The 13,916-nt window shown below is 36.9% G+C and overlaps 2 protein-coding genes across 7 annotated transcripts in view; one reads left to right on the top strand and one right to left on the bottom strand.

The window, feature by feature from the left end:
• The window catches only part of MYO6 (myosin VI), a 119,347-nt gene extending 108,201 nt beyond the window's left edge, over positions 1-11,146 (top strand). For 4 of the 6 annotated variants that reach the window (XM_071806847.1, XM_065833819.2, XM_071806848.1 and 1 more), the window contains 3 exons: positions 3,905-3,931; positions 6,037-6,255; positions 7,699-11,146. In XM_071806847.1, the coding sequence (XP_071662948.1) occupies positions 3,905-3,931; positions 6,037-6,255; positions 7,699-7,898 (446 nt within the window). In that variant the 3' untranslated portion in view covers positions 7,899-11,146. The remainder of the gene's footprint in view (positions 1-3,904; positions 3,932-6,036; positions 6,256-7,698) is intronic. The other 2 variants (XM_065833820.2, XM_065833818.2) reach the window with 1 other exon arrangement.
• Positions 11,147-11,854: 708 nt separating this feature from the next.
• The window catches only part of IMPG1 (interphotoreceptor matrix proteoglycan 1), a 62,759-nt gene continuing 60,697 nt past the window's right edge, over positions 11,855-13,916 (bottom strand). The window contains exon 19 of the mRNA XM_071806846.1: positions 11,855-13,636. The gene's annotated coding sequence lies outside the window, so the exon portion shown is untranslated. The remainder of the gene's footprint in view (positions 13,637-13,916) is intronic.

Below are 13,916 nucleotides of genomic sequence, written 5' to 3'. Positions count from 1 at the left end.
AGAGATGGTGGAAGCTTGTACATGGATACCGATTTTGCAACAGGAGGTAGAAAAGGCAAAAATAAATGCTCAAGTCCACGCCGTGGCCTTGGCTGCAGCACTTAAGCCTGCAATGAAAGGCCGAAGCCCTTCTTCCTGAGGCCTAGCATGTTTTACTTGTGGACAGACAGGACATCTTAAAAGAAATTGCCCTCAGTACACTCGGAGAGGGGGACCTAGTAATGGCACTAGTCAGTCGCCAGCTCCCCTCGATTATTCGCGCTTCGATGGCACGTGCAGTCGGTGTGATAAGTATGGACACCGAGCAGCGGAGTGTCGATCAAAATTTAAAAAAGATGGGAAACGGGAGGGCCAGCGCCAGGGGCTGGGACGCGATGACACCACAATACCAGCTGAGAGGGGGAACAGCCGTGGTTGCTTGTCCGAGCTCAGGGCAGCAGGCTCAGGAAGCGCACGCGTCAATCTGGCCGTGGGAACAAACGTCACAATAACGGATCGGTCTGTACACGTAGTTCCATCTGCAGTAACGGGGCTCCTAGGGTATGGATTGAGTGCACTTTTAATAGGTTGTTCTTCTGCTTCGAGACAGGGATTGTTTGTTTTGCCAGGATTAATAGACTCTGATTATGTTGGACCCATAGGCATTATATTGCAAGTCCTAACACCCCCTGTGACTATTAAACAGGGAACCTGTATAGCGCAATTGGTACCCTTTAGAGCATGTGTTTCAAAGGCTTTAGATGTGGAAAGAAGTCAGAAAGGTTTTGGCTCTGCCGGAGCCCCTGTGATTGCTTTCACGGAAAAACTGACTTTGGACAAACCATCTAGGGTAGTTTCCATATATGGGCCTGGAAGTGAGATTAGAAGAAAAAGAATGCTTTTAGATTCAGGCACAGATGTGATGATTATCCCTCTCACTGATTGGCCTACGTGTTGGCCTTTAGAAGCAGTAAACACCATGGTAGTGGGGACAGGGAGGGGCCACTCCTACCCACATCAGCACACGTATGGTTAAGAGAAGAGGTTGAGGGCTTAGAGGCATGGGTACGAACTTATGTTCTGAATATGACAATTGCATTATTAGGAAGGGATGTGATGTCTCAGTGGGGCATAGTCATGCAGTCACCTTTTTGATAATGGCCATTGCAGCGAGCGACACCTGGCCGTGTATGAAGCTGAGTTGGGAAACAACATTATAGACAAACTTGTGGCAGTAACAGATGTATCTCCTTTTGAACAAGCCAGACAAGCTCACAAATTGTTTCATCAGTCCTCAGCATCACTCCGAAAACAGTTTGCAATTACCAAGAACAAGCTCGATCTATTATTGCAGCTTGTCCTGACTGTGCTCGCATAGCGCATGTGCAACAAAAGGGAGTAAATCCTCTGGGCTTGCAACCAGGTCAGTTATGGCAAACTGATATTACTGAATTTGCACTGTTTGGCTGACAAAAGTACATTCATGTGTCCATAGATACCTGTTCAGGACTGCTGTGGGCTACAGCTTTGACCTCAGCAAATGCAAAAGTGGTAAAGCGTCATTTATTACAAGCATTTACTCTCATGGGTGTTCCTACACAGATCAAAACAGATAATGGTCCCACATACCATTCTGATACACTTGCAACCTTCGTCGTCCAGTGGAAGGTACAACACCTGTTCAGAGTCCCTTATAATTCTGCTGACCAGGCAATTATTGAGTGTGCACACCGCACCTTGAAAAATCTTTTGTCAGTTTTGAAAAAACAAGGGGGAATTGGTGTGAGTCCAGAAGAGGTTTTGGTGAAGGCATTGTGTGTGCTCAATTGTCTTAATCCTAGAAGTGAGACTGAAATGGAACCTGTTGTTATGCACCATATCAAAAATGTCAAAGATTTTTCTGAAAAGGTTCCTAAGGTTAGTGTGTTTAATCCGACAACACAACAATGGGAAGGTCCTGTGTCGTTAATAACTTGGGGAAGGGGATATGCTTGTGTTTCTAGAGGTAACCATAAAAATTCGTGGATCCCAGCAAAGTGGGTGAGACCTTGGCTAGCTAACAAAGAAGAAACCAATTGCAATGATGACAGCCCTTAACCTCAGAGGTGTTGTTGCTTTTAGCAATGGATGTAGCCAATGTTGAGAATACCACTTTGTAAAACAGAACAGCAATTAATTTTTTGTAATTGGCCATGGTCACAGTTATGAAGAGTTTGATTTATGTGTTGTTTGAACTTAAAAGATAAAAAGATAAAAGATTTGCAGAACAAGAAAATAACAGAAGATGTTGGATTTTTTAGGTTGAATGCCTTGTTTGGTTAAAAGGGATATTGAAAACAGGTCTGTTCTTGTTAATTGTATTAGCCTTAATGTTCTTATCCTGTATTTTGCACTGTCTTTAAAGCATGATACGGCGTATTGTTAATATTATATTACACAAAAGAGGGGGAGATGTAGTGGCAGAGCCCCGCCCCACCCCACCCCGGGGGGATGGGGTTGTCGCCAGCCTGGCTGAGAGGTGAAGCCAGAGACAAAAGAAACGAAAAGAGCCCCATTAGAAGGTAACAATGAATGAACAATCGCCGGACACACGTGTGCAGGGCACGTGGACAGTACATGCAGCCTATCACGTTATTGTATAGCACGAGTTACAAGCAATCACATTGTTGCAAGGCGCATGGACAGGGCAGCTTTGCTATAAAGCTAGCCGGGTCCGACAATAACGTGAACTCTGTGAACATCACATTGGTGTGTCAGGTTCCGCCTCTTGCATGGGAAAAGCAACACAGGGAACCTTGGTACAGATATATGGCAGGTGAAACCTGGACCGCTGGAAAAGATGTTCTCAGAGAAAGGGTCCTTGTGGCCATGCCTAGTTTCTAAGTGCTTAAGAAAGTTCATGACTGAAAGAGCAAGAAAAGGCATTTGAAACAAAATTGTAAGTTGCTCTGACTTTGAGCTTGCAGATTCTCTCTGGAGCTAAATGGGTAAAATAAATATTCATACACAGTATTGCTGACAGGCACTACCAAAAAGCAGAAAATCTGAATTTGTGCAAATAAAGCTTGGAATATTCACGATCTCATCACATTTAGTTAGACATTAACAACATTCTTTTTAATGCTTTTCATTGCATTTTTAAACTTTTCTTGAAATATGGCTTCATATTTCTGATGAAAAATTAGAACATTGCAGTTCAGAATGAAGTCACTGACCTTTAGAGACTCCTGTTAATGTCAGAAGTAATTCTTTCTACTGGAAATAATTATACTACATGGGCATTTCACATCTATGTATTATAATGATCCGAGAGGGGAGTAAGAAGGAGAACTGATTTCTTAGATGTTTAACCTAAAAGTCTTTTGGGTCTCTGTGGATGTGTGCATCAAGTGATGTAGTTTCTTCTTTCAGTCTTTTCACTGAGGTCATATAATTTTACAGTTATCCTTTAATTAAATTCATACATTCGATGTAGAAGCTAAACACCTTTTTGTGCATTAATACCAAATCTGCCTATTCCAATAACAATAGAGGTCTGGAATTTATTTTTTTTTTTTCCCCAGTAGAAATGTCAAAAACTAGAACAATTAATTAACTAGCGGATTTGTTAACAGCATTTAGCATTTATACAACTGAGATTTTAGAACAGGCATTGTAAATCATTAAAGTAATCAATTTCAAAATCAAATCCTGATGAAAATAGAAGCAGTTGGAAATCCATGAAAATGAGGAAAGGAGACATGCTATGTGTGTTTGTGAGCAGAAACTGGATAGAAGTACTTAGCTCAACACCTGTGTTTATTTTGTAACTAGAATTTCCATTTGTCTGTCATCAGCAGAGATGAGAACATTGAGGTAATGAAACTATAAATTACAGAAGATCAGCACTTCTATGTTTTGTTAAACATGTAATGTTTGTTCGCAGATTTTGCACCATTTTCGAGCAACTCACGTAAGTGGGGAGATGGTTATTTAAGCTAACTTTGAAGAATAGGAACCCTTGAGAGCTCTGTACTAACATTAATTAATCCACTGTTTTGCTACATGTGTACATAGAATTTAATTGTTAAAAAAATGCTGTTTTACAATTTGGCAACACTATTCAACACATGGTAATCATATGCTACTCTAGTAATTTACAAACATACTTTTACGGCTTCATGAGAACCTACTCATTTGAGCAGTCATGGGAGGGGAGAATGAAATAACCTTTTCATGTAGGTTATTTGAAGGTATAATCCTATTCTTTTTTCTCTTCTTTTCCTCTTCCCCTGTACCACTCCAAAGAAATACCGTACCCATTCTAACATTTTTTTACTGTCTGCACATGCATTTTTGTTGTAGCAAAACTCTGGAATCAACTTAATGTAACAGCTTTTCCTAGCAAACAAACTAACATTCAGGTGGTGGTTTCTTTTGAATAAAAGCCTACAATTCCATAAGAACTGAAAAGCAGACTCTATGTTGACGGCTTAGCATTCCTGTCGTCTGGATTTCCTCTTGTACTTAGGTATGCATAGGGGCAGAAACAAGTCTTATCAATTACTGTAGCAGTGCGAAAAGTATTTTACAATACTGAAGCACTGATCTGCTGTGATAGATATTCAGACAATTTGTAGAAAATATAATTAATTTCCTATAAACTGTAGACTATGTCTCTATAAAATACATGCTTTATTAGAACATATAAAGGTAGCATTCATCTATTAAATTCTGTTTTGTTTTTCTTCTCTTTTTTATATAGACATGGAATAAATTTGGGGATATGATTTGTGTACTACATTTTTTTTCTTAAGATTCTGCTCTTCACATTTAGAAAAACTGTTTTTGCTTGAATATAAGTGGAAGAAATTTCAAGGTGCAGTTGCTGCTCTATTAGACTTGTGCAAACTGTAAAAATGCATTATTAGAAGTGACTGTCATTCTTCATTTTATTAAATTTTAGCTCAAAAATTAGCTTTGCTGCTTAATAGATGATGGACAAAAAAGGAATTAGCTTTTAATTATGCTGAAACATAGAACTGTTAATACTGATATTGTTTTGTAGAAATGGCGTAGATACACTTTCAGAATTTCTTAAACAGAGTATTTGTACCTGTGGTATCGTAAACCACTAAAACAAGATCAGTGATAAACTTTTGCAGGTGGAAGTTGTTAAAGGAAAGGATCTTGCTTGTCAGAGCATTTTACTATTTAAAACTGATTATGATAGTGTATACATAACATTAGGAAGTTTGATCAGTTGATGAGTTAACATGGAGAGTATTTGCTGTTATTCAAAATGAAGTTTCTCTCCAAAGTCAGAAATGCGTGGGACTCTGAGGGAGTCCAAAATTACACATGGGAAGTGGTTACCAAAAGTATATGTGAAGCTTTGCAAGATTTCATGTACCTTTATCTTCTGCTGGAATTTGGTCTATTGATCTTAATGGTCTGAAATAAATAATGTAATTTAAAAAAGAAAGCAGCCAGAAAGTAGTTCTAATTCTGGAGTTCAACACACAGGAGCTAGGCAGAAAGTTATGTTTGGTGGCAGCTCTGTTGTAAGCAGTACTTGTTGTCAACGTTTCTCTTAACAAATTAGTAATTTCTAACAGTATTGCACACCCTTCTGTGTTGACCTTGCTTTACAAAGAGATGGACTAAACTAGAGCAGTTACTGATCAATGTTTCCTGTTGGTAAGAAATTCTTTTTGGTAAGTTTTACCTTAAATATTGATTTAATGCAGCGTGTGTTACTCACTTTGTTTTGTCTAAACGTACAGTAGTTATTGTGAACCTCTCCGCACCAGTGTTGTAGCTGGAGTGATTAAAAGAATAGACATTATGTGAGGCAGGAACACCTTTTGGATTTGATGAGATTTCAGATGACCTTGTATTCAGGCAGAATTTTTCAGGTGGGGAGGGTGTGGTTGTTTTTTTGGGGGGTGTTTTGTTTTATTTGTTTGGGTTTGTTGTTGTTGTTGTCATTGCTGATTATTCAAGCAAGTCATAATATGGCTTTTTTTGTTTTCTATTTTTTTTTCTTTTTTTCTTTTTTTTTTTCTTGTATGATAGCTCAACAGAATGCGACTGCCCAGCTACCATCCAGACAACAAGAGATTGAAATCAACAGACAACAGCGTTACTTCCGCATTCCCTTCATCCGTCCCGCAGACCAATACAAAGATCCCCAGAACAAGAAGAAGGGTTGGTGGTACGCACATTTTGATGGGCCATGGATTGCTCGACAGATGGAACTTCATCCTGACAAGGCACCCATTCTCCTTGTAGCGGGTTGGTATTGAAAGCAAAATTCACATGTTGAAAGGGTTCAGAGTTGATAACTTTTTAAAAAGAGACTGGTGATAGAGGTTTCCCATGTTGTATCCTCTCTTTCTCAACAGCAATTCTTGTCTGGGCAGAATTTGAGGATTTGGGGCTGCTGTTGATGGTGGCTGAATGTTATGGAATGTCATTTGGAGATGCGGTTTACTTTTGTACATGTACTTTGACCTGGGAAATCATAGCAGGAATCCAAATTTAAATGGTTTTGTTACTAAGTGTCCTTAGATTATTCACTGAACTGGAAACAGTGTGAAGATAAAACATCACAATTTATCTGGGAAAGTTCTCATCATTTTATTGGTTTTTAGTTAGCTTTGAAAAATTACAGCAGTTTGTAGCAAAACAGTTTGTGCATATGATTTATTGTCTTTCCAAAGTATGGCGCCAACAGCAAACTGATGCTTTTGTCGTATTTCTGCTGCCTAGTATGGGAGAACAGCTTTTTAATCTTAAACATGTAAAATAAAAACTAAATGTGGCAGGGGATAGGTAGAGATTTATCTGGTAATGAAATGTATCCTCCTTTTCTGGAGGATAATGAAAGAGGGAGAAAACACTGGGGAAATACTGTTTACAGTTCTGTGTTTTGAGTTTTTGTATTTAACGTGGAGACTGAGGCAAAGACCATAACCAATTTGTTTGGTTTCAGAGTGATGCTTTACTAGCAACAAACGCTCCTTTGTTTTCTGCTAATTATTTTTAATAGAGTTCCTTATACCAACTGTAGCCTGTTCGGTGTCAAAGCCCATAGCTAAAAGTAGCATTACTGTCATCAATGCCACACTCAATGGATCACCTATTAAAAATAAGATTAAAATACAGCGAATGAGCTGCACTCATGATTTCATTGGATTCCCTGTGTCAGTGCCATTTGTTAAACACTATTTGTTTAGCATGGGAGGCTGACAGATTAAGAATGGTTGCTGCTTGATCAAAAGTCTCAATTTCTTGGTCGCTTTGCTACATTCAAACAAACTTAATAATAGCAGCAGTTCACTGTAAAACTGTAAGTATGTGTAAAACAAATGCAGTTGTCATCCCATAGTGGATTTCAGGAGAGCATATGAAGATATGCTGATCTTCTCGTTTTCTTTCTGTTGTTCTTTTTTGCCCTCTTTTTAAGCACATTTTTGTCAGTTGCAGCATCTGGCACTAGTTTATTCTGATACCGCTGTTCCGCTCTGTGTGTTTAACAACAACAATAACAAATAATTACATTAAAAAAAAATCTGTGTCTGAGGACTGATTTCCCCATAAGCTCTGAAATCTGTTAAGAAACCAGAGCTTGACAGAGGAAATCTAAATAAAAAAGAACTGATCTTTGTTAATGGGACCTTTGAATGATGTAAAAGCTTCATTCATATTTTTTTCTTTTTCACTTTACCATTTCAGGTAAGGACGATATGGATATGTGTGAGCTTAACCTTGAAGAGACTGGGTTAACTCGCAAGCGAGGCGCTGAAATTTTGCCGAGACAGTTTGAAGAAATTTGGGAGCGCTGCGGAGGTATCCAGTATCTTCAGAACGCGATTGAAAGCAGACAAGCTCGTCCGACGTATGCGACAGCGATGCTGCAGAACCTGTTGAAATAAGTGGTCTTTTTGCACAGTAGCATTTGAGATGAGAACCCTTGCCCGTGATACAAAGGGAAGAGTTCCTCTGTGCAACAGAGGACATAAACATTCTGTAATCATGTTAGAGATGTTTAATATAAAGTGAACAGATTTTATTAATCATGTGGTTTGTTAATTTGTACTTTATGATGTTTAATTTGTGTAGTGAACTTCACCAGGTATGAGGACCTTGAAGAAATTTCAGTCAGTGTAGTTTGTTGCATTTTGTTTATGTTGCATTTTCTTTAACATTTTCTGTTATAACTCTTTACACTTTTAAGTAATCTGCATGTACATGCGTACATTATTACAAAGAACTGCATTGCAACCACGTTTTTGTAAAATCCCCTCTTTAAAACACTGAATAGTTGGCTTCCAGTGATGGCTTAGTAAAGACAATATTCTGTTTTGTATAACTGGAATTATGAGGCCTTAGCTTTGACTTCTGTTCCAGAGAAGTTGTAGTGTACTTTTAAATAATCTGAGACATTTTATGTCCTGATTTGAAGACTGATTAGTGTCTGTAATTACTGACATTTTCAGAAACTGATGGGAAATCCTCCTAAACTTGAGACCCATAAATTCCTATTTAATGCATTCTCTGTCTTGGTTTAAGAGAAATGGTTTTCTGTACATTCTGAGAAGAGCGTTCATAGATGTCAATATTGTGTAATATTGGAGGTACTCAAAGAATGCACTGCTCATTAGGGCTGATACCACTTCTTCCCTAGTTTCTTCTTTTTTCTCTTGAAGTACAAGTTTCTGTAGACTTTTATTTTTCTGACCATATTTCCATTAAGAATTCTTGGACAGTTTGTTTATCCAGGTAGTGTGATTTCAATATATTGAAAATTGTCCAAGATCTGTGTCTGGAGGCAAATAAGATTAAGGATAGCATAAGGGAAATATGTTCAGCTTTTTGGTGGCAGAAAAACTTAACTGAATATTGAGGTGAGAGCCATCAATAGACATCCCGTTTCTTTGAATTGTAATGAGATGCACAAGGTCTGTACCTTTTGTTAGATTGTATAAAAATTTGGTCCAATAACGTATCATCTTAATGCTATGTGCTGATGAAATAGCTACAATTTTTATTATACTGGAATATTATAGTGATTCGGACACTGAGCTTTATCTTAATCTCCTTTGTCAAGTTTCACAGCTTGTAACAGTTCCCTTAGTAAGCAGTTTGTTTTGGGAGTCTTTGTGGGTGGGAATTACTGATTTCATAGCATTTTAAGATGCATCTTGTTCACTTACATGAACATTGTTTCACAATGCTGGCCATTATTTCAACAAATTAAAGTTGATTATTTATTTTCTCTCTGATAGAAATCGAAAATTTGATTAGCTTGATGTCCAATTACTTGTTCAAGCTGATTTAGAAATGAAGTCTTGCTTTTTAAGCTTGCTTACATTATAAAATAATTTCCTTGCTGTTTACTCAGTCTGAAACCTCTTGGAAACCTTGTTTTTAAATGCAGAAATATCCTTAATTAATAACTTCCAAGAGGTACAGTTCTGTATCACAGAGAAATCTTGTGGTGCATAATACATAAATCCTTGCTGACCTGAGATTGTGCTTGCCTGCCATGGTCTGCTTGTTTTAAATGCTCTCTGTACTGTAATACATGTGGAGACATTTGAGTAACACATTAACTCTGTATACATCGCTGCATCAGGGAGTCTCAGTGCCCACTGTGTACACACTCTGCTTGCTAGTCATGTCATTGCAAATGAGAGAACGGTTTCATTCTACCCAAACAAATTCTTCCCTGAAGCAGTAATTTTTGGCTGAAAAACGAGAGGAGAAGCGCATCAAGCTGCCGGCTAGCAGGTTGTGCACAAATAGTGTTGCGTGAGTTTAAAGGTGCTGCTTATGAAATTTAGATTACTGGTTTAATGTGTTACTGAATTGGAACCAAAGTTTCAGAACTCCCAGTCTCTAGGAACTTGGCACTGCAGGGAGCTGTGATCGTTCATGCGGTACAAGGAAGAAAAAATCACTGAACTGATAGGGCTGAGGTGCCCTGCCCTGTATTTATTGCTATCTAGATTTAACTTCTTGACTTAACACATTCAGTGTCGGTTCATATATACATATATATGGATCTTATGAGACTGAACATGGTGAGCAAAGAACCTCAATACTTAAGTATGTTTGTGTATGTATATACACATATATATGCTTAAATATTTTAGCGTATATATGTGTAAACATACTTGTGGGAAACTTGAAAATAACTTTTCCAGTCTGTTCATTTAAGGATGCCAAGATTTCCTTGACTGGCATCAGAAAGAAAATTTATTTTTCAGAATGGGGTATGTATGTGGGAATTCTTGTTAACTGAGTGACTAACAAATATGAGCTATCAGGAAAATAATAATGACTTTAAAATAGTGGAAGAGGAACTGGTGACTGGATGTTCTCAAATGAGATGTTCCCACCTCTCTGCATTGCTCCAGCAGTGTGCCTGACGCAAGCAGAAGACACATTCCAAAAATCAGAGTATCCTAGTAAACCGTGCTTTTTTTTTTCCTCTGCACCAAAAGCAGCATCTGCTTCTCGTTTTACTGATCTTGTTGTGCAACAAAATTGATTTTCGATTAATTTCAGATTTTTTTTTTTTTTTACATCAGGCAATTGTCAGCTGCTGACCTATTGTTTCTGATGTCCCATCTACTGTATCAGACAATTATACTGTTGGTTGATTTGGACGGGAAATAAAAAAGGGGGAAAAGGGGCTGATCTATAGGATTGTAGTATTAGCTAATGCCCTTCTGATCTGTGGTTATAGAGAAAAATGTAATTTATTTAAAGCAAATGATGAAGTAAACATGTTGGCTTGGTTCTGTGTGTTTGATTAAAAAAAACCCACATTTCTTCCTGCCTCTCCGTGAAGCTGTGTGTTATAGCTGAGATCTTCTGCATGAAACACTCCAGAAAACAAAGGAGAGGAAGAGAATCACCATGCCAGGCCACGTTCCTGACTAGGTGACCCAGGAATATGGATTGTTTAGAGAATGCTACTTCAAATATCACAAGGTCATTAAATACTTGGTTTTCATCCACTGATAATATTGTTTTTCTTTACCTAGTTGAATCCTCTGTTGTTTTGGTTTCTGGTTTTTTTTTTCTCCGAAGTCTTTATTTAAAGTATTTAAATGACCTCCTAATACTGTACTGAAAAGTAAAACAAATAAATACATTCCATGTTGAAATCTCATTTGTTTCTCTCACCATTTTGTCTTCTTTAAATATTAAAGCATAGTAAGTAAGGGTAGATTAAGTTATGGGAAGGATAAAAGGTTTTCTGTGCTCAAACTGCCTAATGCTTTTCTATCGGATGTTTATGGTTCTTAAAGCTACTCTAGTAAAGATTTTGTCTTTACTTTCTAAGGTAAGTGTTCCTCTAAAATAACATTCTGATATTAAAAAATTATCATCTTATTATCTTTTAAGTCTTGTACCTCATTTCTCACTATTTGTTGAAATAATTATCTTTTTACTTTTGTATTACTATTTTTTTAATCTTTATTGCTATCACTTCCTATATATTTATCATTTGCTATGCCGTGTGCTGTTTGCATCTTTTTCCTTGGCTACCATGATGGCAGCTAGTGAAACCACTAATGCTTTGAGTTACTATGCTGCAGTAAAAGCTCTGTGTTTGGGGTGGAGGGTCTGGTGTTGCTTTTGTTATTTTCTTTTTAAAAAAAAGCTTTATCAAGCTTTCCTGGTTTAAGGGCCAAATCAGAGTGGTATGCTTTTAATTTGAGAAGTAATTCAAACTTTGATACCTAGAGATATAATTTTGTTTCTTTATGGCTTTCATCTCCAACTGTCGCTTTACCTCAGTTTTAAGATAAGGTGATGTGTTTTAGTGGGAGATTAAATACCAATTCACTTCCTTGTGAATTTTTTCAAGTAGTTTTATTATATTTTATTGAAATACAAAAGGCTTACATCCAGCAAATATATTTGGTAATTAATAGTTGAGAGTGATAAATACAGTCATGAATAATCATTATTAAAATACACATTTTAAAATTACTTATTTTCTTTTATCTGACTAGCGATAACTAGTATGAATTGAAATATACTAAACACATACAAAAATACCTTTGTAATGGAAAAAAAATTGAATGCTTTCAGCATTCTTAATGCATTCTTAACTTACAGGAGCAGTAGTGAAAAGCTAATATTTGTTAGCAGGGATGGTGTCCAGTGCCCTGCAAGAAGTGTTTTTTAAGTAGCGCTTTATTCTGAAGTGTTATTGTGTAAAACCACATCTTAGGTTTCCTTTTTTTTTTTTTTTTGTCTTCTAGTTAAAGTGAGTAAAAATCCGATTTCACCTTTAGAAGCTCAACATTGTATTCTTGGTGCATTGCCTTCATTTGTACACCATCACCAGTTTTGGTGGTTTTGCAGGCAAATTTGTTTGTGCAGTTAATTGTTTGGAATTCGTAAACAGTTCTTTTGAGCGTACATAATAAGGTAAACTAAAGTTTGCTGTGGTAACTGTGTCGTGCGAAGTAAGAGGAATTGTCCCTAAAGTCAGGTACTACGCTGAATATGTGAAAGTTTCAGACCTGAATGAGGAGCTGTCATCCAGTAGAGTCATGAACTTTGCAGAAGCTCAGTTTGAGCTGTTAAGTACAACATCTGGTATGCACCAAGCAGCAAACAGTGCCTGAATATTATACAACACTGGTGCAGCATATATATATATATATGTATATATATATATACTCTCAAGAAAAATATATTCAAGGTAAAGTAATGCTCATACATGAATCAGGATTGTGGATCCATAGAGCACAAATTACTAAGCCTCTAAAATACTTAATGGCCACCTGTTGTCTGCTTATTTTTCTTCTACAAAAAACTAATAGTAAGCTCTCAAAATTATATGTATGTATACTGACTTTAAAGCGTATGTACTTAATGTGCAACTCTGTAATCTACTTGCTGATGGGAGGGTGCTTGGGAGTATAAATCTCACATTCTGAAAAGATGAAACTGCAGGTACTGTGCCTCAGCAAAAAGGTTGAAGTCTTAGGATAACCTGGCAGTTTAACTGTCACTAGAAATTAAGCAGTGAAATGTGTATGTACATATGTATACATCATGTGTGTATTAACAGAAAAACAGGAATCTGATATAGAAACCATTAAAAAAATTAATCCGAACTTCTGTTTGATTTGCAATGTGAGCTTTGTAGGGAGAGAATGAAAAGGTTCCCAGATGCTTTTAGTGTGGCCTTTGGTCCATGAGAGCTCTTATTTCCATGTTTGCCACTTACATTAGTGTACGTAAGGGAAGTTGTTAATAAAAGGGTATGGAAATGCAGTAAAGCTTCATTGACTTTTTTACCACAATGGTTGTGATGTACAGTATTGAAAAAAGCCACTTCTCGGCAAAATCTGTTTCTAGCACTCAGCTCTTAAACAAAAATACAGTTAAGATGTGTAAACACTGGATACTCAATACATATATCTTAACACTGGTGACTTCTTACTAGGCAAATTTTAGACATGGTCAAATAGTTGGTCAACTTGGTCATATTGCTTTTGTTTAATAAAACAATTAGATTAATGTGTACTGATTTTAGAGCTAAAATATTATATCTTTGGGAATTCTTGACTTTTTTTTTCATATGCATAATCAACCTGAAGTCCAGTCTTGAATAATGCAGACCTTCTTTTTTGAGTACCTGTAAGAGAAACTCTCGTAAGACATTTGAAAAGCATTTTTTAAATTTGAAAATGTATTATTTATCTGCTGTTAATAGGCAAGACCTCACCAAAATCTGTTGAGATACTCTCCAGTTCATTGTAAGGAGAACTGAGTTAATCCGGAACTTATTTCTTACATTCTAAATCACTGAGCTCAGAGTAAAATTATTATTTTCCCTCCCTGGTATAACAGTTCTGTTTTTCTGTGTGAAATAACAAGTACCACCGATACCATCATAATCTTAATAATGTTTTTTT

The sequence above is a fragment of the Patagioenas fasciata genome, chromosome 3 (assembly GCF_037038585.1).
Source record: "Patagioenas fasciata isolate bPatFas1 chromosome 3, bPatFas1.hap1, whole genome shotgun sequence".
In the NCBI taxonomy this organism is placed as follows: Eukaryota; Metazoa; Chordata; class Aves; order Columbiformes; family Columbidae; genus Patagioenas; species Patagioenas fasciata.
The sequence above is the reverse complement of the archived record's forward strand: the minus strand, read 5'-3'. Positions and strand labels throughout refer to the sequence as shown.